Genomic DNA, 21,921 nt, shown 5'->3' with positions numbered 1-21,921 from the left:
TGTTGAAATTAAAGCATTCCAAAAAAATTGTGCTAGTATGTGCCATAGAAATTTGAAGTTGTCCTGTATCCCCAGTTCACTTGCTGTCATTAACCTTATTCCCTAGCGTGCACCTGCATTATGAAACCTCTGAAACTCAGAGGGCATCCTCAGTTTTAACATGTCACTGAACCAAATCCTTACTTGATGAAAATGACATTGTGAGTTTTACTAGAGCAAAAATAATACAATCTGAATAAACATAGAAATGCTAATAAGCATTAAATAATTCCCTTTATGGTACTATGTACCTGTGACTCACAAGAGTGTTTTTTATTATTAAACTACTGTTTCTAATTTCTAATTTTCCTTTAAAAAGTTAGGATCAGCAGGTGGTAAGGACAAGAGACTTCACAGTCATTAACCTGTACTCTCTGAGAAACAGAGGTTTGAGTTGAGTAGATTTATTTCTCTTCATGGGGGTTGAATCCTTCAAGTTCTTTTAACTCTGGATCAATATATAGATATAATTCAGGAGTGAGCTAAAAGATTAGGATTTTAAGATAAGAGGTATGAAATACTAAGTAATACCAGATAGTCTTCATATGTCAGCTAGTGTTACTAACAATAATTTCAACTTTCATATATTCAGGACAGCCCGTTAACTTGAAAAGTATGATGCTATCCTTTATATTTCAGGACATTGCCATCATCAATGAGGATAATCTGCCAATGTTCAATCGTTGTGGTGTAATGGCATTGGTTGCAGCGTATTTAAACTTTCTGAGTCAGATGATTGCAGTTCCTGCTTTTTGTCAGCATGTCAGCAAGGTAACACATAATTAAGTCATTTAAGTCAGTTTAGAACAGTACATATCCTACTGTAAAATGGGTAAATAACTTGTCAAGTAATTGCTTGTGGTGTTGATCTCCTGTACTTGTGTCCACCAACATTGCTCTTTGTCTTCAGTCTCCAATTGCATTACTTGCAGACTCTAAAAATTATGCACAGAATATTCTTCTCTTAGGGTATAGCATTTGTATTTTGTTTATGGTACCATATATAATGGGCTAAATCCCCATCTGGTATAAGACTTTACAACCTCCCTGGTTTTGGTAACAGTACTGACATGCACAAGACCTGAGAACTAGATTTTAGTCTAAAGGGTGAGTGCCACAATCTTTCTCTGGTTAAAATAAATTCTAAAGGCCTAATTTCTGCTGAGGTAGATGTTAGTGAAGGGTTGGTAATCTGCTACAGTAAAACCTGTTTAGGCAATTTAGTCATTGGAGAAAACAGCTATGGAACTACTCCATTTCTACTGTTTGTCTTGGGTTTTTTTTCAGGTCATCGAAACTAGAAGTTTGGAAGCATCTTATTTTCTGCCAGAAACAATCTTCAAGGACAAATGCAAGTAAGTACATATAGAATGTGAAATAAGGAACAGTGAAGTACCTATTTTACCATTAAAAATCACACATTACTGAAATACATTGCATATGTGAAAAATAATTTAGAGGAATAATAGCGTACAGAATAGGCAGAAGAAAACCAAGCATTAAAAGCATATATGGAAAAAATATGTTTTTCAGACTTTTTTTACTGTAGTGAGAGGCATTTACATCTGCCCAGTATGATGCTTGGTGTAAGTGCTAACACAGCAAAATGCATTTTCACTGAATCACAGAATGGGTGAGGTTGGAAGGGACCTCTGGAGATCACCTGGTCCAATGCTGCTGCTCAGGTAGGGTCATCTGGAACAGGCTGCCCAGGACCACATCCAGATGGCTTTGAAATATCTCCAAGGATGGAGACTCCACAACTTCCCTGGGCGACCTGTGCCAGTGCTTGGTCACTCTCACAGTAAAAAAAGTGTTTCCTGATGTTCAAGCAGAACCTTCTGTGTTTCAGTTTGTGCTTGTTGCTTCTCGTCCTGTCACTGGGCACCACTGAAAAGAGCCTGACTATTGTCTTTCCATCCTCACTCCCTTAAGGTAGTTGTATACATTGATAAGATCCACCTTCTCTTCTCCATGCTGAACCATCCCAGCTCTCTCAGTCTTTCTTCATTGGAGAGATGCTCCAGTCCCTTAATCTACCTTAGTGACTCGTTGTTGAACTCTTGTCTCTACTGTTGTGAGGAGCCCAGCACTTCACACAGTACTCCAGGTATGGTCTTATCAGTGGTGAGGGGAAGGATCTCCTCCCTCAACCTGCTGGCAGTACTCCTGGTACAGCCCAGGATACCCTTAATCTTTTTTGATGAAATGGCACGTTGCTGGCAAATGGGAAATACTATTATTCTGCAGGTTTTTCTATGTAGAGACCATATTCTTTCAAGATGTGCAGAATAGGTGAGGAACATACTTCAGATAACCAAGAAATGTTAAGATAATTTAAACTGTTACAGAGGTATTCAATGGAGCAATTTGGGGCTGTATATTTATTCCTAAAAAACTAAGCAATTTTTATTTCCATCAAATCATTACCATTGACCCTTTTTGGTTGCTTGCATACACTGGAAAATACTTTGCGTAATGAACAAATATCTGTTGGTAGATAATAACTTCAAATATATATTTTCACAGTCTTCCAAAATCCTTAGAGAAGGATGAAAAAAATTTATTTTTCCTGACAAACAAGATTGCAGAATCATTAGGAGGCAGTGGATACAGCGTGGAAAGATTGTCAGTTCCATATGTACCTCAGGTAACAGGTGAGTGGTGATTAGTGGCAAGACTACTAAGTAGCAGTTACTAAGAATGCTTTCTTAAAGTGTCGTGTGCCAATGAAATGTAATGTGCCTACTTGGCAACAAAACTTAATCCTAAGTGTAATTTCGTTTTCCAGGATGTTTTTTCCCCCCCTCATTAGCAGCTGTATTATTGCTAAGAAGTTTCAACACTGTGTCCTTTAAGATTATTTTTTCCTTAAATTCAGGAGGTGGGGCAGAAAGTTCTTGAACCCACTTCTTTGTTAAAGTCTTTGCTTTTGAAAGAATACCTAAGAAGATAGTAGTGATTATTACTGTTCCTCACTCAGTATTAACTTGGGTTAGAAGGTAAGGAAGGATTATGCAAGTTGACATAGTTTATCCTTTTTATGTAAAGACTGGATTGGAACATATTCTATCCTTCTGCCATATGGCTTTGTGCTGACTTGAGTTATGGCTTTTGTAAAATTCCTGATGAGCAGATGTTGCTTTAATCAAGAATGTTATGTCTTCCTCCATTAGATACCTATGCTAGCTTAATGTCAGGTAACACAATGAAAATAGCCTGAGGAAGATTTGTGAGAGTTTGTGCTACCTGGGATGCAAGCATAGTGTGTGAATGACTAGCTGGTACGTGGCACTGTGTGTTTTCAGGTTTTAATATATTTTCAACAGCCAATTGAGGAAAATGGGCTGAAAAACATTTTCTGAAGAATTTTTTTATTAACCATGTGTTGTTTTTCTGTGTACACAACTGGTTGCTGTTGTAATAGATGATGGGGCATCCCTGTCTGAAACATGACCTTTTTGTGAAATAAAAGGACCTAGCAGGAAAATGTGATTCCTATGTTTTGTAGCACACACATAGAAAGAAACATAGTACATATGGACAGTGAATACCAGATCTGTCACACTTACAGTATGATTCAGAGACATTGCTGCCTGCTCTTGAATAAGCTTTTTTGGATAGCTGCTATGGGAGGGAATGAGTTCTCCAGACCAGCAGATGTGGTTTTGTCCCAAGTGCTAGCAGGCAAACTAGTGATATATTCTGACACAACTGCAGTGTGTTGTGTTTTCTGTTGCTGGTTGTTGCCTTCTAAAAAAGGAAAATGTTGCTATACTTGACAGATTATTTCTTCTAGTGTCCAGAAAAATAGTTAATGTTACATTTTAGTATTGGCAGAAGAGGTAGGTAGCAAGTAAGGAAATGTTTTCAAATTTTTACTGAGTGAACGAGAAAAAGAGCCTAGCGTAAAGTTTCTGTTAAGCCTCCTCTAGAAACTGAGGTTTATTTGTACTCAAATGACCTTGCTAGGGTTTTCATGGATAATTTGATTAAAATGCATTTCTACAGAGGAAGATAATGCAAGTTCTGCTATCAAGGTTAAGTGAGTTTAACTGCAAATATGTGATTAACTGCCTTTTCAGGTGATGAGAAATGGCCATATTTAACACTAAATCTCAGCATATGTGAATCAGATTATTCTAGTTCTTTTGTAATCTTTTTGTAAAAAGCTGTAATCAAAACAGGTTCCATGTCTGTTATCATGTCTAATTAAGATCATTAATCTCTGATCCTGTGGAATAGAGCTTCCAAGGTTTTGATTTAACTAAATCAAGATCAAAGTGAGTATCTTGGAATTCTTGAACTTTTCATTTTTTATTTCAGTGAAATGTTTCATTGCTAGTATTATAATGCTAGAGTATAGTGCTCAAAATATACTATTTAATTTCAGTAAAAGATGGATCCAATTTTTCTATATTCCTGTGAAAGTTATGGTTGAACCCAGAAAGCCAGTAAAGCTTTTATCTTAATTATTTCTAGCATTTGTGAATATCAATGATATAATGCTTAACAATGACTTATAGACATGAAATCATCATCCTGTCTTTGTTTTAGGTTTTGGGACTTCTTATCAGTTTGAATGACATTAATATCTGCAACTTCCTGTACCTTGTTCTCTTCCTTATTTGGGGAGGGGGGAAGCTGATAATTTAAATGCACATTTAATAATTTTTTTGTCTATACATGTATAATTTTTTTTTTAATTTAGCTCTATTTTCATCAGGCAAAAAACCTCATAAGTGCAGACACAAGTCAAAAGGTAAAACTGAGCTGTAGTCAGCCTGCTCTCCTGCTAGCTGTAGTGTGTCTGTATAGGATGTGCACAGTCAAAAAGAAAATATGTTTTTAGAAGATCTTTAAGCCAGAAATTGTGTTGTACTTAGTGTATTTTGTGTTCCTTCTGCTTTTTTTTTTTATCTCCTTGATATACCTGTAGCAGTGTTACCAGCTGCAAGGTTTGTCTTTGTGTTTACTCTTGATTTGGGATTCTACATTATATTCTGATTTTCTTTTTCAGAGCAGGTAGTAGGGCTGTAGGTATCATTTTTGTGGTAGTGCTAATTACCTCTGAGTGACATTGCAAGAACTTGGTAAAAAGTTGGAAGGAGCTCACAGCTGTTCACAGAATGATGATTCATCTTATTGGCTGGCTTTTCAGGATGAAGGCCTGTTAGTGGCACAGGTATACATGCATATGTTCTGTGTGCATCCCACCAGCAGCTGGGCTTACATACTGCTCACCAGCTGTCTCCTGGTTCGCAGTCTCCCCAGTCACTGGCACCTGAATATGTGAGTCCCCACGGCCCCAGTCCAGCTGCTGGTACAGATCCCAGCTGTGCGCAGAAGTGCAGACATGTGTGTACGTGTGGGTCTCAATAAACCCCCCAGGCTCCATGGTCTTTTGGACAGTTGGCCTGAGCCTCCTGGTTGCTCCAGGTGCCTCCCCCTCAGAGACACAGAGTGCCAGACACACAGACACCCCTTGCTCCCAGGCCACTTGACCTACTCACCTGCTGGTCCCGCTTGATATTCCCTCGTGATCACACATTGATACTGTTCACTATCACTTGCTCCAGACACACAGGCCTTCTGACCTGTGGTCTGACTCCAGGTGCTGTGCTCAGACCCCCATGTGCACACCTGCACAAAGAATAGAGTCCCTCCCCCAGGAAAAGAGAAATGGAATTCAATCAGAAGATGGGGCAGGCTGCACTGGTGATGCTCAGAGCAGGGCCAGATGCAGGTACAGATCAGTAACTGGTTTACATGGGACTGATGCCTTCACCCAGTATTTTCCTTGCTTGCTCCTTCTCAAACCATCTCAGTCCTCCTTTTCCCCACCCTTGCTTCCTCCCCTAAATATCCCTTACTGAGCCTTATGCAATCCCAAGATGCTGTTCCCCTGCATCCCACAATGTGTTCGGTACCCCAGTCACCGATACCGCCACAGTCAGTGAGGTGACCCAGAGAGCTGCTCCCACTGCCCTATGGGTGGGTGCCTGGGACAGCCCTGGCAGGGGACAGGGCAGTGGTTATTAGGGCTCCACCACTGCCCTCGTGACACCTGGGCTCCTTTGTGTGTGTGGAGATGACCTTTAGATCATACAACAGAAAAAATGGCAATTTTCACAAATTTTTACTCAATACATTGAAATTAGAGACAAATGGGCATTTTTATTAGGCAAGTAGAGTGACGCATCCACTGCAAAAATTAATTCTATCCAAAGTAGTCCCAGAAATGTATCTTCTGGTGTTTGCATGTCGATTTCAGAGAGAGCAGCAAGATGGCAGCAAAGATGTAGTTTTGTCTTGTGTTTACTCTTGAGGGCCAAGGTGCTTTCCTCAGACTGTGTGTACTGGGTCGTACAAATTAAGTAAATCCTTCAAAATGCCACTTCAAATGCTTCCGGGTATCTGAGAACCTGGCAAAGATAGCTAGAATTCAGGTGTTTTTTCACTAATCTTGTTCTGTCACTGCCTCTTAATCTTAAAATGGCATTTTGTTTATGTGACTTGTGAAAGTTATTTCTTGATTTTCAAAAGCTGAGTATGTTCAGCTCTGCTGGAATGAATCCGCTTTGTTCATACTCAATATTTGCACTGCAAAAGGGCTTCGCTAGAAGCAGTTTAAACAAAGGCTGCAGAAGAACCAGCATAAATTACCTTGCAGTGGGGGGGGTTTACAGTTGCTCCCCTTATCTTAGTATCAGGTGCCTGTAGGTGCTTCTAACTGTGCAGTTCAAGTCATCAAAAAATAATGGCCAGGTCTAAAAGTCTTGATCTCAGCTAATATATGAAATGTGCCATCACAATTCATGGTTTTGTAAATGAGATACACAAAAGTCAGGCCACTCAAGTCTCCATTTGTCAGAGGATCCTCATGACATGTCTGTAAATGTATTTTTACTGATTTTTTTTTTTTTAATATTTTGTTAATGGATTAAATGTCAGAAATGAGAAAATTTTATTGGTGTATTTGTCTCAGGAATGCAATCACAAAAGGAAAATCCATCAACTGATGGATCATTTGATGATGATCTGCTTATGCATTAATGAAATTGTTGTGCTCCTTTTAGTATTAGCACAGTTGGTCTTACTCTGACAACATTTTAGGCCAGCTGGACTTGCTAAAATGTTTTTAGGAAGTTAGAAATGGAAATTTTTCTTCCAAGTAGATTTTTAGACTTCTGACTGAATATGGTGCTTATAGTAACAAGAACAAGGAAGGAGTGCTGTTCATTTCATTCAGAAATCTTCATTTCTTCTGTCAATGAGGCAGCTTCCAAGAAGCCCTTTTCTGTTTCAGAATACCTTCAGGTTAAGATCTTAATATTTCATTTTCACAATGAAAAAAATATTTGTAAATTACTCTGCAGCAATATATCATCATGTGCTATGTTATTTATTAGGCATTTGATAAGATCTCATATTTTTTTAAAAAAAATATCTGGTGTTCTAAGGGAAAGTTGGCAAGGTCTGGGATCAGAGGGGGAAGGGACAACAAAAAGGTTTTTTTCCTTCATATTTAGTAACTCAGATCAGTAACTGGTAATTTTTCACAACAGTCCAAATGATAAAATACATGATCTTTGGTTAGATAGGCATATAGAAACAAATCAACATCTGATGCGTAGAAATTTGATTGATCGTGTTTCAACTGTTATACAAAAAGCGAGATAAGTTGTTTTTCTTCTAGATGAGGACAGACTCTCTAGGAGGAAGAGCATTGTGGACACAGTATCTATTCAGGTGGATATTCTGCCTGGCAATAACACAGAGGATAAGGTATGAAAATGGTGGAATATTTTAAAGCAGTATATTCAGGGGAGGGGGGGGATGCAAATGAAGTTTTCCCAGAAAGTCTTGTATCTAATTGTTTTAGCAATATAAATTGTTTTGTTATTTTGATTTTTTTTTTTTTTTTACTCCTGTGTTTGTAGAAATGTGATCTTGCTGTAAAAAACATTTTGTTGTTATAGTTTTCACATACAGTGCTGCAGAATATGGTAGTAATACATATCTATGCTGAACAACTAATATTTTGTGAGTAAATATCCTGAAATATTTTCTTTGGATTTTGAGGGATCAAATGGAGTCCTGCATCTGTATATCTGCATCATCTGAAGTATCTTGAGCATCTTTTTCATCAGCATGGGGCTGACAGATAGAAGAATAGTGGGACACCTGCTGTCTTTGAGGGTGGCAGGTAAAGGCTGGGCAGGCTACATACATAGACCAAAACAGTTTAGCACACAGTGCTTCATAGTCACAGGAAGAATAAGGTAGCAATAAAAAGTTCATATGTAGTGTACAGGAGCTGATGCTGATTACCCCTTAGGAAGACTGCATTATAAGTTAAATGATCCCACATCTTATGACACTTCATTTGAAGTATGTCTTAAAATAAATTTCTATTTCTGCTGAATCTTTTTCAAGATTCTGCTGATTCTTATTAAGCAGATTTCTCCTGGCTGCGATGGAGATTAGCTGTTGAAATTGAGGCATTTGGACCTGCAAAAGAAACCTACCTTTGCCATCTTCAAGCACAAACCAGCTAGGGATATGAAACAATGTGTGGATAGAGTCAAGGTGAATGTTAGTTAAAAATGCAATATTAAGCTATTGCAAAGGAGCAAGTTTCATTTTAGAACTTATGGACAGAAGTGATTTAGGTTTTGCATCACTGTTATTTTTTCTTTCTGCTTTGTGCTGATGATACCTCAGATGGTATTTTGTGTTCATTTGCTGTCATGCTTTAGCAAGCATAGAGATAAACCAGACACAAGTTAAGAAGAAAGAAGAAGAGCTGTTTGAAAAAAAAACCAGATTATCACAATTTTTAGCTTTCTGAAGGAAGTAAAGGCTCCAAATAGGAATGGGGGTGTTTGCAATTAGTATCCTTTTTAAAAATCTTTTACTGTATGTTATTGTATTATGTATTACATATTAAAATAATGTGTTATATGTATGATATTGAACATCTCTCATGAAAGTAGAGTTAAATTATAGAAGTTTCCACTTCGGATTTAGGTGATTATGCTGATGTGTTAAGCATTGATCTATGGACATTTTTTGAAGATGATGCAGCAGTTGTAGATAAATCAAAATCTTTGCATGAGTTCTCAGTTTAATGTGGTACAATGCCTTGGATAATGAATTACTGTTTATCTTTCTTATAAACAAGAATTTTATTGATCAGAAATGCATGAAATGAAGCATTCCTCCTTTAGTTGCTTTGCAATGTTTGTTTACAATGCAAAGGGAAAACCAGTACTTTCCAATTAACTAACTGCCCTTTGATACCTATATCATGAACAACTGAAAAACTGGTAGATAGTCAAGAATGATCTTCTCATTGCCCTTAAGATCACTGAATCCAACTGTTAACCCAGCACTGCCCAGTCCACCACTAAACCATGTCCCTAAGTGCCACATCTATATGTCTTTTAAATACCTCCAGGGATGGTGACTCAACCACTTCAATAATGGTGCTCTGTAATTTTGGCTAATCTTGTTCCTTCGTAATGTGCATTTTTGGCCACCTGCCACATAAGGTGATACACTGGATGTAACCCAAGAGGAGGAAAAAAGAAAAAACTTCAAGTATATTATATCTTGTTTTATTCCTATGTAGATTAGTAAGTATAACATTATCCAAAGGACCATGAGGCTTTATGATTGCAAGGATAAACCACTTAATGGAAGTTTTAGGATTAATGATGTATGGTATCATTGGTACACTGTCTGACGTAGAAGACTGTTTATTCATAAAATATCTGTTACTGTATACAATACAAATGAAATTCTTTTGTACATGCAATCAAACGTTTTTTTGTTGTGGCAAGTCTGCTAGTGAATCCTGTTCAGGAAGATGGTTTATTCCATAGTTACCACCATTTATAAGATGAAAACACTTGTAAAAGTAGCTAGGTCTTCTGATATTAATAACGAAGTAAAATGCTGGCTAATATCGGCAAGTACTATGGTTGTTAATTAGAAATCTGAAAGGCTGCCATAAACAAGTAATATTTACCAAATATGAATCGTGTAAAAGGTGATTATTTCAAAACCTGAATACTCTATCTCTAGCCACATCCACAAATATTTGGCATAAAGGGTGTTTTGCTGTTTCTTTGTTAACCTTTCATATATTCAGAGGTAGAGAATACAATGCTAATGTGGTAAAATCTGTTAGAAAAGTATCATTTACAGCTCCATCTCCTGGAACATCACCGATGTAAAAAGGAAACAGTTACTTCTGGCTTTTTCATTTACTATAGGTCAAATCAATGAATTAAAAAATTGAAGGAGTTTAGAGTCTTCTGAATAGGGTAAAATAACTTTTTGCTACCTTACAGATCTTTTATCTTAAATCATATTTGACCATTCTAAACAATTAGTGTTTATAAGGAAAAATAAAAGTGCTGGCAGTTTACATGTAGTTAGTTTTGAAGGATTAAAGTAAGGCAGTCCAAGGCAAGAAACCATGGTATATTCAGGTGAACACTGTTCTGCCACCTAAGCGTTCTCCCCCTACTACTATCACAGTGGTTTCACTGTAAATATACTTAATGATACAGAAACTCTAGGTCTACAAAGAATTGAAACTCAAAAGATCCATGAGCTGGAGCTCTTCAGAGAAAATGTTCATGCATCTTTGGTAATTTTGCAGCCCCAAGCAATTCCTAATGAAGTACATCTGCAGCAACAAATGGATATTCATATTGCTAAATGAACAGATTTTCTCAGTGCATCAAATAGAGCTTGTTAAGAAGAGCCTTTTAGCTCCAACGTTTATGGCATAAGCACCAAATTATTGGGAGCCCGTACTGGTACGAAGTTAGCCTAAAGCAGTAATAATTTTCCACTCTACCCTTTGCTACCATCTCTTCTTTTAGTACCACATTGCTGGTAGCTCAGCGAGTCTCGGGAAGCAGTTGCTCTTATTCACAAGAGCTGTCCAAGAACCAGTACTGACGCTTAACTATAGAAACACCGCAGCATATTCCTGACCCAAAGGACTGTTCTGCCAAAATTAAGTCCTTTTCCAAAGTATTGTTGCCATAGACTGTCTTGGCTAGAACTTGGAAAGTTTTTCTTGATCTTGTTTGATAACAATTTCCTCACTAATTGCAGTGGCTTAAAAACATGAATTAGTGATCTGTCAGCTGTCATAGAACCTCCAGATAAAGCTATTAGAAACTTGTAAGGCAGAAAATGCTGTGGCTGTTTTGGCCTTCTGTATTTATCACATTCCTTATTTTTTAGAAGCTTATGTGTTACATGTGAGGTTTTAAGGGGCTTTGTTTCATTGTGTTTAGGTTGATAATACTGAAGAAATCACCTTTGAAGCTTTGAAGAAAGCAATTGGTAAGATTTATTACAGTTGTTTTTATGCAGCATAGTTCTAGCTTACTGTGAAATTGCTAGAGAAAAAGATATGGTCAGAATAACAATTAAAATACTACGTTTGGGTTTATTCAGTTAGTAAATTTATTTAAAACTTCAGCTATGTATTTCTAAATTTCTGAAATGATATCTTGATAATTTTAGTGAATTCAGTTTCTGAAACTAGTGTGACTGAATGACAAGCATCTGGAAATGGCTGTCATCTATTAAATTTGCCCTTATAGTCCAAGCTATAAATAATGTGAGATTTTCAAGTTCCATTGAGTAATTATTTATAAAACAACTTAGGTATTTTTTGCATACCAAGACTTTCAGGTTTTCAGTGCATTCAGAAAACAGATTGTAAGGTACACATTGTGGACTTCAAAAACACTTACTTTTTTAAAAAGAATATTTTTATGACAAGTGACCTAGTTACCAGAACTGAGAATTATCATTGTTCCTTCTTTCATATCACTAATTACTAATAAATGCTGTTCAGTCCACCAAAATCTTGTCCAAAATATGGAATAGACTTTAATGTTTTAAACAATAGGCACTGACATTTTCAGTAAATAAATTTGACAGTTTTCCTTAAATTCATTACATGCTGGAAAGTTCCAGCTGGTTGTAGCTTCACGCAGCCTATGGAGGTTGAACTCACTTTTCCCAAATTCTAATAGAAAATTCTGCCCACCTATCTTCATGATACTGGGAGGGAGGATACTCCGTTCTTTTCTGTTGAACTTGTTTGCAGTGACTGAGAAGTGCAGTCTTGAGTCCAGATGATAAAGCAAAAGGAAACCTGAATGTACTTGTAATTAAAGCACATAGCAAGAAAGGGGTCCTCACACCAGCTCCCTGGAATTGTATCTGCATTTTTCTGTAGAAGCAATGACAGATGACAGCTTGCTTGCATATGGTTGCATCACTTCAAATACTGTGTATGCTTCTTCAGTGCACATTTGAAGGTTTATATCACTTGTACTTGATAGGCAAAGATTACTTTTGTCTTTTTTTTTTTTTAACTTTAAGATAACAATGGACTTGAAGAACAAGAAAAAGAGAAAAGGCGTCTTGTGATTGAAAAGTTCCAAAAAGCACCATTTGAAGAAATCGCAGCACAATGTGAAACCAAAGTGAGTTTCTGAAAAATGTTATACAGCATTGAAGATACTTGTATAAGCATTAAAGGGGATGTGCTGGCTAAAGGTGATTTATATTATCATGTCGCTGCTGCTGTTACTTCTGAAGAAGTTCAGATCTTTGTCCTCAATTGTTGTGTCCACTATTATATCAGTGTTTGGAGACTCCAGTTATTTAAAGTGTGCTTTTGGTTATTCCTAGACCATTTGAAAAGGAATGGAAGTCTTGTACACTCTTCATCTTAATGTTTTCCTTGCTGTCTTTGAAATCTAGATTCACAGTCCATTCTTTTTTCTTTCTGGAATAACTGGAGCAGTATTTAGCTCTTTATATACTTTGAATAATTTAAATGTATTTTAGGTTTGTTAAGCACCTATCTGCAACAGCAGCATTTGCTGTGTAATTCCTTGCACTGCAAGACAGGCTCACTCAAACTCACATGCCTCTTCAGGGTTCAGAATCCTTGCAGCAGTGTAAAAAGACAAGAAATGCTGCCTAGATTTGCCATGTGGTGTTGTGGAACATGCTCACTGAGTGTGGCCTTGCTCATTCCTTTTAGCGGTTCAATATATAGTAGTTAATAATTTGATATTTTATTTTATTTTTCCCCTAGGCAAACTTGCTTCATGATAGACTTGCACAGATACTGGAACTCACCATTCGGTAAGGCTTTATGCAAGAAGAATATAATAAATGAAAAATTAGTTATAAAGTAATTGTGACTGCTTTCAGATGGGTCGTGTCATAGTGCTCTTAAAAACATGTAATAGGCAGGAAAGAATTGTTTTAGATGAATGTTGTTGTTTAACCCTGGTAGGCAATTCATCCCCACACAGCCACTGACTCACTCCCCTTCAGTGGGATGGGGAAGAGAATTGAAAGGGTAAAAGTGAGAAAACTCATGGGTTGAGATAAAAACAGTTTAATAGGTACAGAAAAAGCAGCACGCACAAGAAAACAAGGAATTCCTTCACTACTCCCCATCGTCAGGCAGATGTTCAGCCACTGCCAGGAAGCAGGGCTCCATCACACATAACGGTTACTTTGCAAGACAAATGCTGTAACTCCAGATGTCCCCTGCTTCCTACTTCTTCGCTTAAAGCTATTATTGCTGAGCGTGATGTCGTATGGTATGGAATATCCCTTTGGTCAGTTGGGGTCAGCTGTCCCGGCTGTGTCCCCTCCCAGCCTATTTGCTGGTGGGGTGGGGTGAGGAGCAGAAAAGCCCTTGCCTCTGTGTAAGCGCTGCCCAGCAATAACAAAAACATCCCTGTGTTATCCACACTGTTCTGATCACAAATCCAAAGCACAGCCACATACCAGCTACTATGGAGAAAATGAACGCTACCCCAGCTAAAACCAGCGCACTGAAAAAAAAGTAGTCTTCATCTAAAAGTCACTTTGATTTTCATGGGGGTGTTTTGAATCTTTTTGGTAGTGGAGAATATCCAGAAAACATGTCATAGTATACTTACAGTATTTCTATGTATACTGGTAGTACTGAAGAATGCTGTTGTTTTACCATTGCTGTATCTGTTTGAGAAAGTATGTAGCTATTGAACACCCAAAATAGTGCATGACGTTATTATAGACAGCTGTGAACATCCTTTGTGCAGCATAAATAGTATTTGTTAGTAATAAAATACATTTTCATAGTTCTGTAACATCAGCGAAGTTGATGGTTTAGATCAAAGTACAAAAAATAAAACCCAAGGCATGATAATTTCATTAGAATTTCAGGAATAGGATAAAATATGATTGGGGGTTGGTAGTTTACTCTTGTTTATCAGCTATTAGTGTATAACATTACAAAAAAGAAAGCAGTCTATAAATTATATATATTGATTGTTCTTCTCACACAGTCCTCCACCTAGCCCCTCAGGAACGATGACCATTACTGCTGGACATGCTCATTACCAATCTGTTCCAGTCTATGAGATGAAGTTTCCAGATCTTTGTGTGTATTAAGTGTCTTCTGAAGTCTGCTGGACATTATTTAGAGTAGAGTACAATAGAAAGAACAAGATGAGTTTTCAAATTTTATTGTTTATTTCATCTAAGCTAACTTTAAAATAATGATGGACATGAGCCAAATACAAGTTACTCTAGCCAAACTCATGAGATGGTCTTGAGTTTTTTTCTTCTGTAATACAGATTTGTAGTTAGGTTTTTTTCATAGATCATGTTTATTCATTTTCATATTTGAGTACATCTAAAAGTCAGATTTAAAACTTGTCTTGCCATATAGGTGAATATTTCAGTTACTCTAGGATATTGTATTTCTGTAAATTCCTTTATTTGAGGCATTGTAACTAAAGAACGTGTTGAAGCTGAATTGGGTTTGGTTTGGTTTGTTTCGGGTTTTGTTTGGTTGGTGTTTTCTTCCTCCTCTCCATCTCAACTGTATATCCAAATAGAATGCTTTTGGCTTGCTTCATCTCATTAAATGGAACCAGTGGAGCACTACCTTAGCTCCCTTTTGTTCATGCTGCCATAGCTAGTCAACTTGTTTATTTTGGACTATATGGAAAAAAACAATACCTTACATGTGTTCAAGTACAGTAAATGAATTAATGGACACTTAAGTATTTTTTTGATGCATCACATAACATGCTTTTTAGGTATATACACCCAGTGTATGTCATGTGTTTCTTGCTAAAAGTTAACTGCTTTGCCTAAGAGGAGAAATCTCCTCTCGAAGCACTGAATTGTGCAATATTTTTCATGTCTTAAGGTGTATGGTTTACAACTGTACTTTTGAAAATGCAGTAGTATTTTACTGTCTGCTTTAGTATAAATACACGAGAGATATATTTAGTATAGCAGAAAATAAACTGAGGGCATTTTAAATCATAAATACAGAAATTACAAATATATTCTATGAGGTATTTCTCTGTAGTTTATTACAGCTTTTTAATGATATTTTAGAAATTGAAAGAAAACTGGATGAAACCATTTAAAGACCAGAACTCATTACGTATCTTGTCAAGCAAAAGCATTTTTAGAGTTGTATCTCTGTGTGTGTTTTTGTTTCATTTCTCAAACCTTTCTAGAAATAAGGAAAATATGGTAACTTTCATAGGTTTATGTATCTGAGTATACTATTCAAATATAAGTGAAGTAAAACTGGTATGGCAAATCACTGACATCTCGATAAGAGTTGTCAAAACTAGCTTTATGACTCATTAAATTCTGCAGACAAAAAACCAGCTTTTGTTGATGCCATGAATAGTACATTTGAAGTCCCTTAATCTCTCTGAATCTGACTGAAGCAATACAAACATGAATGAATGTTCTCAAATATGTGTAATAAATGTAGAACGTTTAAGTTAGCCAGCAGTTTCGATCAACAGCAATCAGGCCATGAATAAAGTGATCTAACAATCTGTTAGCCCTGCTTTGAGCAGGAGCTTGGTTTTGATGACCTTCAGAAGTTCCAGCCTAAAATAATCTATGACTGCGTAATTCTAAGATGTGAATCTGGTTATCAGACCAGCTAATTAGCTGTTTTGAGCATTTGCAAGCCCACTGTAAAAAGGATTTTAAGTTTTTTGAACTGTAGTACAGTATTCCACTGGACTACTTTTAAAAGCCTGATGTGACATAATATCAGCTACTTAAACCTATGAGAGAACATGCTGAGACTTTCAGAAAGCATTCACAAAACTCAAAAGGTAATTGAGACCTTCTTTTCAGTTTAACAGTGCAATCACAGCTGTTAGTGGATGACGAAACAGGCCCTTATCTACAGCATTCCGTTGTGATTTTTACTGCTGCAGCGTTATCAGCCTGATCAGACCACAGTCTACACATAAATAGGACTCTAGCTTTTAGTTTTCACTTTTTCTTTTTTTTTTTTTAAGGTAAGACATAATAGTTTTTTGGCCTATATAAAGAGTGTAATTTTTTAAATCGTAAATTTAACCTAGGGATACAATGTAAAACACTTATCCACTGTCATTTTTTAAGAATAACACTGCACTTTTGTACAAAAAGAAAATGAGGAGTCTAAGAAAGAATGTACTTCTGTTTACACTCTTGCAGTATGGAGACTGTGCTGTAAATACAGGATTGTTTCTGTGATTAAATTCTGTTGCATGAATGCTGCATGTGAAAATGACTAGATTCAGCATTTCGTTTTCTGTTTATGAAGTATTTTTTCATTTATGCTAATAGTAGGTTTCCATGTTTTCAATGTTCAAACGAAGTTTGTTTGGGAAATGCAGGTGTTGTGCAGGTATTGTGCAGGGAATGAAGAGCTTGTAACACACTGTGTTCACATGATATTTAATTTCTTCCTTTCTGGAAGTTCAGGGAGTCTGTAAGTTGATAATTGCTTCACTCTGGCCTTTCTAGAGAGCTGGGAGATAGGAGTGACTGTAAAATGTACTGTTTTGGTAGCTATTGTTATATGTAGCTAAAGAAAGAAACCAAATGGATTAAGAATGCCATTGTACAGTATAAAGTTGCTTTGTTTCACTTACATATTCTTGAGACAAGTTGCAGAACTTAAAAGCTCCATCTGCATACTGGTCCTGTGTTATCTGCAACACACTGAGTGCTGTCACAATGTTTATAAATCAGTATCCAGCCCTTTAAATGTATTCCAGCTTTTGCTTTGGGTTCTCTTTCCCATTATGTCATTCGAAAAATTATAGCTTTTGATAGTGGGTCACATTAAAGTAAATTAAATCCTTGTTAATTTCAAAAGATAGAAATAGCCTGTTGTCCAAAATCAGAGTAGGGCTAATCTGTCTGTTGTTCTGATGGTCATATATTCTGTACTGTACGTAATGAACCATTTTCAATAAATGTAAGAACACACTGTGCAATCTATATTTAAGCAATAAAATAAATTAAAATTTAAAATTAATATTTCTGAGGTGTCGGTTAATTTTTATTGCTTACAATTAAAGTGTCAGTGACATTTTTTTGCATGTAATATAGACCTAATTTTACACACCTTTCCCCCGCCCCCCCCCCCAAATGTCATTGCATCGCAGCGTTATTAAACTACTACTTTTATTTATGATTAAACCATTACTATTACTAAAAGCACCAAAATTTGAGAATGCAACAATACAAAAATCACTTCCTCATAGCAAGTAAGCTTCAAGAAGACATATAAGCTGTGCTTTTCAGGCCTGCCTCCTGGTCAGCAGACATACTGAGTTTGTAGTATCAATGAATAAAGTCCGTGTGTGCGAAGATCGATACACAGCTCACCCACAGGCAGCTTTTTCCAGTGATGCCATCTAGTGGGGCTGAGTGTTCTGTTGTTTGTTACTTTTTTTTTTTTTTTTGATAACATGCATTTATTTCACAGACTGGTCAGCATTGGAAGGGCCCTCTGGAGATCGTCTAGCCCAACCTGCTGCTGGAGCAGGTTCACCTAGAGCAGGCTGCAGAGTTGTGTACAGGCAGGTTTTGAATGTCTCCAGAGAAGGAGACTCCACAGAAGGAGACTCTGCAGCGTCTCTGGACATTTAAATGGTTTTAATAGTATGCACCCTGAGGGAAGAACAGGGGTTTTTTTCTGTTTTGAGGAAGCTGGGACCTTTTTCGCTCACATGTGATACATTCTACTATATAGAGGATTATATTGTCTTTTTTTTCCTTGCTCCACTGTTCTTAATTTTTGCAGGCATTAATTAAAACTTTCTGTATATTTAGGAAATATTAGAGGGTAAGCATCTTCTTTCTGTGATCTGTGACTTATCATGGATCTCGGAACCTGATCACTTGAGGTCGCTCTTAACAGCAACCTTTTTTTGTTGCTCACGTTGGTCTGAGCAAGATTTTGATGATGGATACCTCAGAACAATGCGGGGAGAAAAAGAGTAGCCACGCTGGCGAGGTTATTTTAAATCATAGCTAAAGAGAAGGTGTAAAGGTGAATAAGTGATTCTGGCACCCTACCACATGAGACCAGGCAAGGAGGGACAGAAGTGGCAGCCACTGCAGCAAAGTGATCTGTTAAAAGCTACTTTCTGGTTACTGGGAGAGTTTCTGTCTGAAAGTCTTTGCTTCTTCACAATGTTGTCTTTATTTGAACGACTTTACTCATGTAAGCAGTGACATTTTAATGATACTGTGATCAAGATGACCACTACACCTGAATAGTGCTGGTTTTCAGAGTTCGTGTCATTTTGAATTATGTCAAGTTGTTTATGAAATCATGTTCCCAAATCTTTAATACTTTTACCACCTTACAGTCAAAGAATAAGTGCTTAAAAAGTTGAAAGTAAATTAAATTAGTATGTAATGAAGTAGGAAATCTTTTTAGATTAGTAATTAATAAATTAGTTGTTCACTTTGAGGAAACTAACTAGGTTTTGGCCAGCTATGCTGCAAATCTTTGAAAAATACAGTGTGAAGTTAATGAGAGGAAAAAGAGGAGGAAAAAAAAAAAAGCTGTGCAAAATTTGTCATCTTGATCTGCTCACCATTTTTTTTATTCTTTCAGCACTGATTTCAGAGGATGAATGAATCTAGCTAATCATAGCTAGATTATTTAAGACTTCTCTTTATGAACACAATTCATGTGGTACTAATTACAGAACAACTTTGCTGTTAAATTCTTCCTGAAATAAGAGAGATACTGGAAAAAAGCCCGAAGGAAGTAATGACAACATTGCCTGAATGACAGCATATTTATATTGTAATTTTTCTGTCACTTGAGCAATTCAAATGATCCATCTCTATCTCTGCAGTCAGAAAGCTCAGCATCTCTGAGTGAATATATGCATGCGTTACTTGCATAACCGTGAATGTAATACTAGTTTCTAATAATTAGCGAAAGGGCTGGGTTTGTTCTCTTAACTGTGTACTTTAAGTGTAGGCTTCAGAGCAGCAGCACTGCTGCTGTCAATCAGACAAAGAAGCTTGTATTGTTGTTAAGCAGCAGTGCACTTAATTCACTTGTTTAAGGGCCAGTTTTTCTGGCCAATTAATTTCAGCTAATTATCTAGCTGCCCTTTGATTATCATTTTTATTTATAAATGCTGTGAAATATAAAATAGTTTTTCATCACTATGATAAAAGGCTGATAAAATTCCAATTCTGAAACAAGTAAACATACCAGTGCGATGCAGATCTCATTGTCAGCACTGGACAAAGATGGGCATTTTGCAGAATTGTAGTATTTTGCTTAAGTACTGGAGTGCCTTCTTTCTGTACAGCATAATGGGGGTGGGGTGGGTGTTAATTAAAATCTTGTCTGCAGATAGAATTTCTCACATCACCTAACTGTCCTGTCTGCCTTGCCTTAAAGAAAACCCTTTTGTTTGGTTTGGGGTTTTTTCACTAGTGCTAATGGTGTAGCCGCTGTAGGCCGTGAGATTCATGTGGCTAAATACCTTTTTGGTTTGTTTTTTTATCTTGGGGTTGGTTTTTCTGGTGTGTGTGCTGCTTTTTATTTTTTTTCCTGCACTGCCCAAATCCTTTGCAGTTCTAATGTAGGAAAAATATTGAAGGGGGAGTTACCACCAGCCAGAGGTTTATAGCAGGGGTCCTCAAACTACGGCCCGCGGGCTGGATATGGCCCCCCAGGGTCCTCAATCCGGCCCCCCGGTATTTACAGACCCCCCCGCCGGGGGTTGGGGGGGGAAACCAAGCAGCCACAGATGACTGCCTGCCACTGCATCCACACGCTGGACCCCTGGTTAAAAAGTTTGAGGACCCCTGGTTTATAGAATACAAACAACTGCTCATCCGAGCACATTCACTGGCATTTTCACCTGCTGTTCTCACAACATTCAGTTTGCACAAGGAGATCAAATGATACAATTTAGTCGACTGCTTCATGATTTGGAAGAACATGGGTAGTGTTTCCTATCCAGCATTAGGATACGGTCATTGATCTGAAAGGAATGCTTCTGTGACAGGGTTCAAGGCTGTGGAAGATTATAGAGAAGAAATCCAGACCTTTCAGAGCAGCTCAATCACTAGAAAGTTTGTAGCAATGGCTTTTGTTCTAAAAAGCCTTAGTGAATCATAGAATGGTTTGTGCTGGAAAGGACCTTTAAAGGTCATTTAGTCCAACCCCCTGGCAATGAGCAGGGACCTCTTCAATGCCTGATCTGTCCTGCTGCTACAGGCCCTACTGGAAAGTCTGTCCCCGTTTTTCTTATAAGGCCCCTTTAAGTTTTGAAAGGCTGCTTTGAGGTCTCGCTGGAGCCTTCTCTTCTCCAGGCTGAGCAACCCCAACTCTCCCAGTCTTTCCTCACAGGAGAGGTGCTCCAGCCCTCTGATCATTTTCATGGCCCTCCTCTGGACTCGCTCCAATAGGTCCATGTCTTCCCTGTGCTGAGGACCCCAGAGCTAGATGCAGTACACCAGGGGTGGGGGGGTGTCTCATCAGAGCAGAATAGAGGGGCAGAGTCATCTCCCTCGACCTGCTGTTATGCTTCTTTTGATGCAGCCCAGGACACGGTTGGCTTTCTGGGCTGCGAGTGCACATTGTTGGGCCACATTGAGTTTTTTCATCCTACTGTAGGTTTGCAGGCTCAGAATCATACAACTTGGAACCCAAGTGTGTCAGGTAATGTGGTACCTGAGCTGTTGCATTCTGTCATGGTAGTTAACATCTAAAGACACCTCAAGTGGGAAGGAAAACTATCTTGTCTTGATTTCTGGTTCTCATTTCTGAGATGCCTGGGAAGTTACGCTGGGACATAATGCAGTACTGAACCCAAACTCTGAACTCAAAGGTGGTGGTGAGGGAGTTGTGGGGCTCGTGTTTCTCTCGGTGTTCAGCACTGGGGAAGCTGCTGGTGAGAGTGAGGTGCTGTTGCTGTTTCCTAGTGAGATACAGCACAACTGCATCAAGGATGCAGCTGAAGAGTATAAGACAAAGGAACTGAATAAAAGAGTGGGAATCACTGATCTAACTTTTTTAGAAGATGTCACAAGTGGTGCAAACACAACACAAAGTCAGTTATGGCAGGTCAACGCATGAATGGCCAACCAAGTTAAAATTATATGATTGCTTCTGGTAAAGAATTCAAACCTTCACTTTTACAGTTAATGCACTTACAGAGGAAGTATCTTATTAGTAGTTTTGATTTTGCAGATACGTGCCCAGAGAAAATATGGAAATATCAGTAATCCCATTGAATAAGACATTATATGTCATTTTGGGCAGGTCACCACCTGTGTTTAAGCTGTATATTTGCGCTGTTGTGTGCTTTACAACTGAAATCTAACGAGAAAGACCTACAAAGATTGTATCTTTTAGTGCATCCTTCATATCAAAGTAACAAGGTTGCTAGTGATTTTGACCCAAGCTGGGATTGCTGTTGTTTAGCTTTGTTATTAGTAGCCAAGTTCTAGTAATTTTATTAC

The 21,921-nt window shown here is 37.6% G+C and overlaps 1 protein-coding gene across 5 annotated transcripts in view; it reads left to right on the top strand.

Annotated features, from left to right (window-relative positions):
- EFR3A (EFR3 homolog A) overlaps positions 1-17,449 on the top strand; it is an 87,712-nt gene extending 70,263 nt beyond the window's left edge. For 4 of the 5 annotated variants that reach the window (XM_080378500.1, XM_080378499.1, XM_080378498.1 and 1 more), the window contains 8 exons: positions 679-810; positions 1,327-1,394; positions 2,569-2,696; positions 7,739-7,827; positions 11,364-11,412; positions 12,466-12,569; positions 13,190-13,239; positions 14,439-17,449. In XM_080378500.1, the coding sequence (XP_080234626.1) occupies positions 679-810; positions 1,327-1,394; positions 2,569-2,696; positions 7,739-7,827; positions 11,364-11,412; positions 12,466-12,569; positions 13,190-13,239; positions 14,439-14,544 (726 nt within the window). In that variant the 3' untranslated portion in view covers positions 14,545-17,449. The remainder of the gene's footprint in view (positions 1-678; positions 811-1,326; positions 1,395-2,568; positions 2,697-7,738; positions 7,828-11,363; positions 11,413-12,465; positions 12,570-13,189; positions 13,240-14,438) is intronic. The other variant, XM_080378501.1, reaches the window with a different exon arrangement.
- The last annotated feature ends 4,472 nt before the right edge of the window (positions 17,450-21,921 follow it).

The sequence above is a fragment of the Falco punctatus genome (genome assembly GCF_963210335.1).
Source record: "Falco punctatus genome assembly, chromosome: 3".
Classification (NCBI taxonomy): Eukaryota; Metazoa; Chordata; class Aves; order Falconiformes; family Falconidae; genus Falco; species Falco punctatus.
This window is presented reverse-complemented; position numbering and strand designations above follow the sequence as displayed.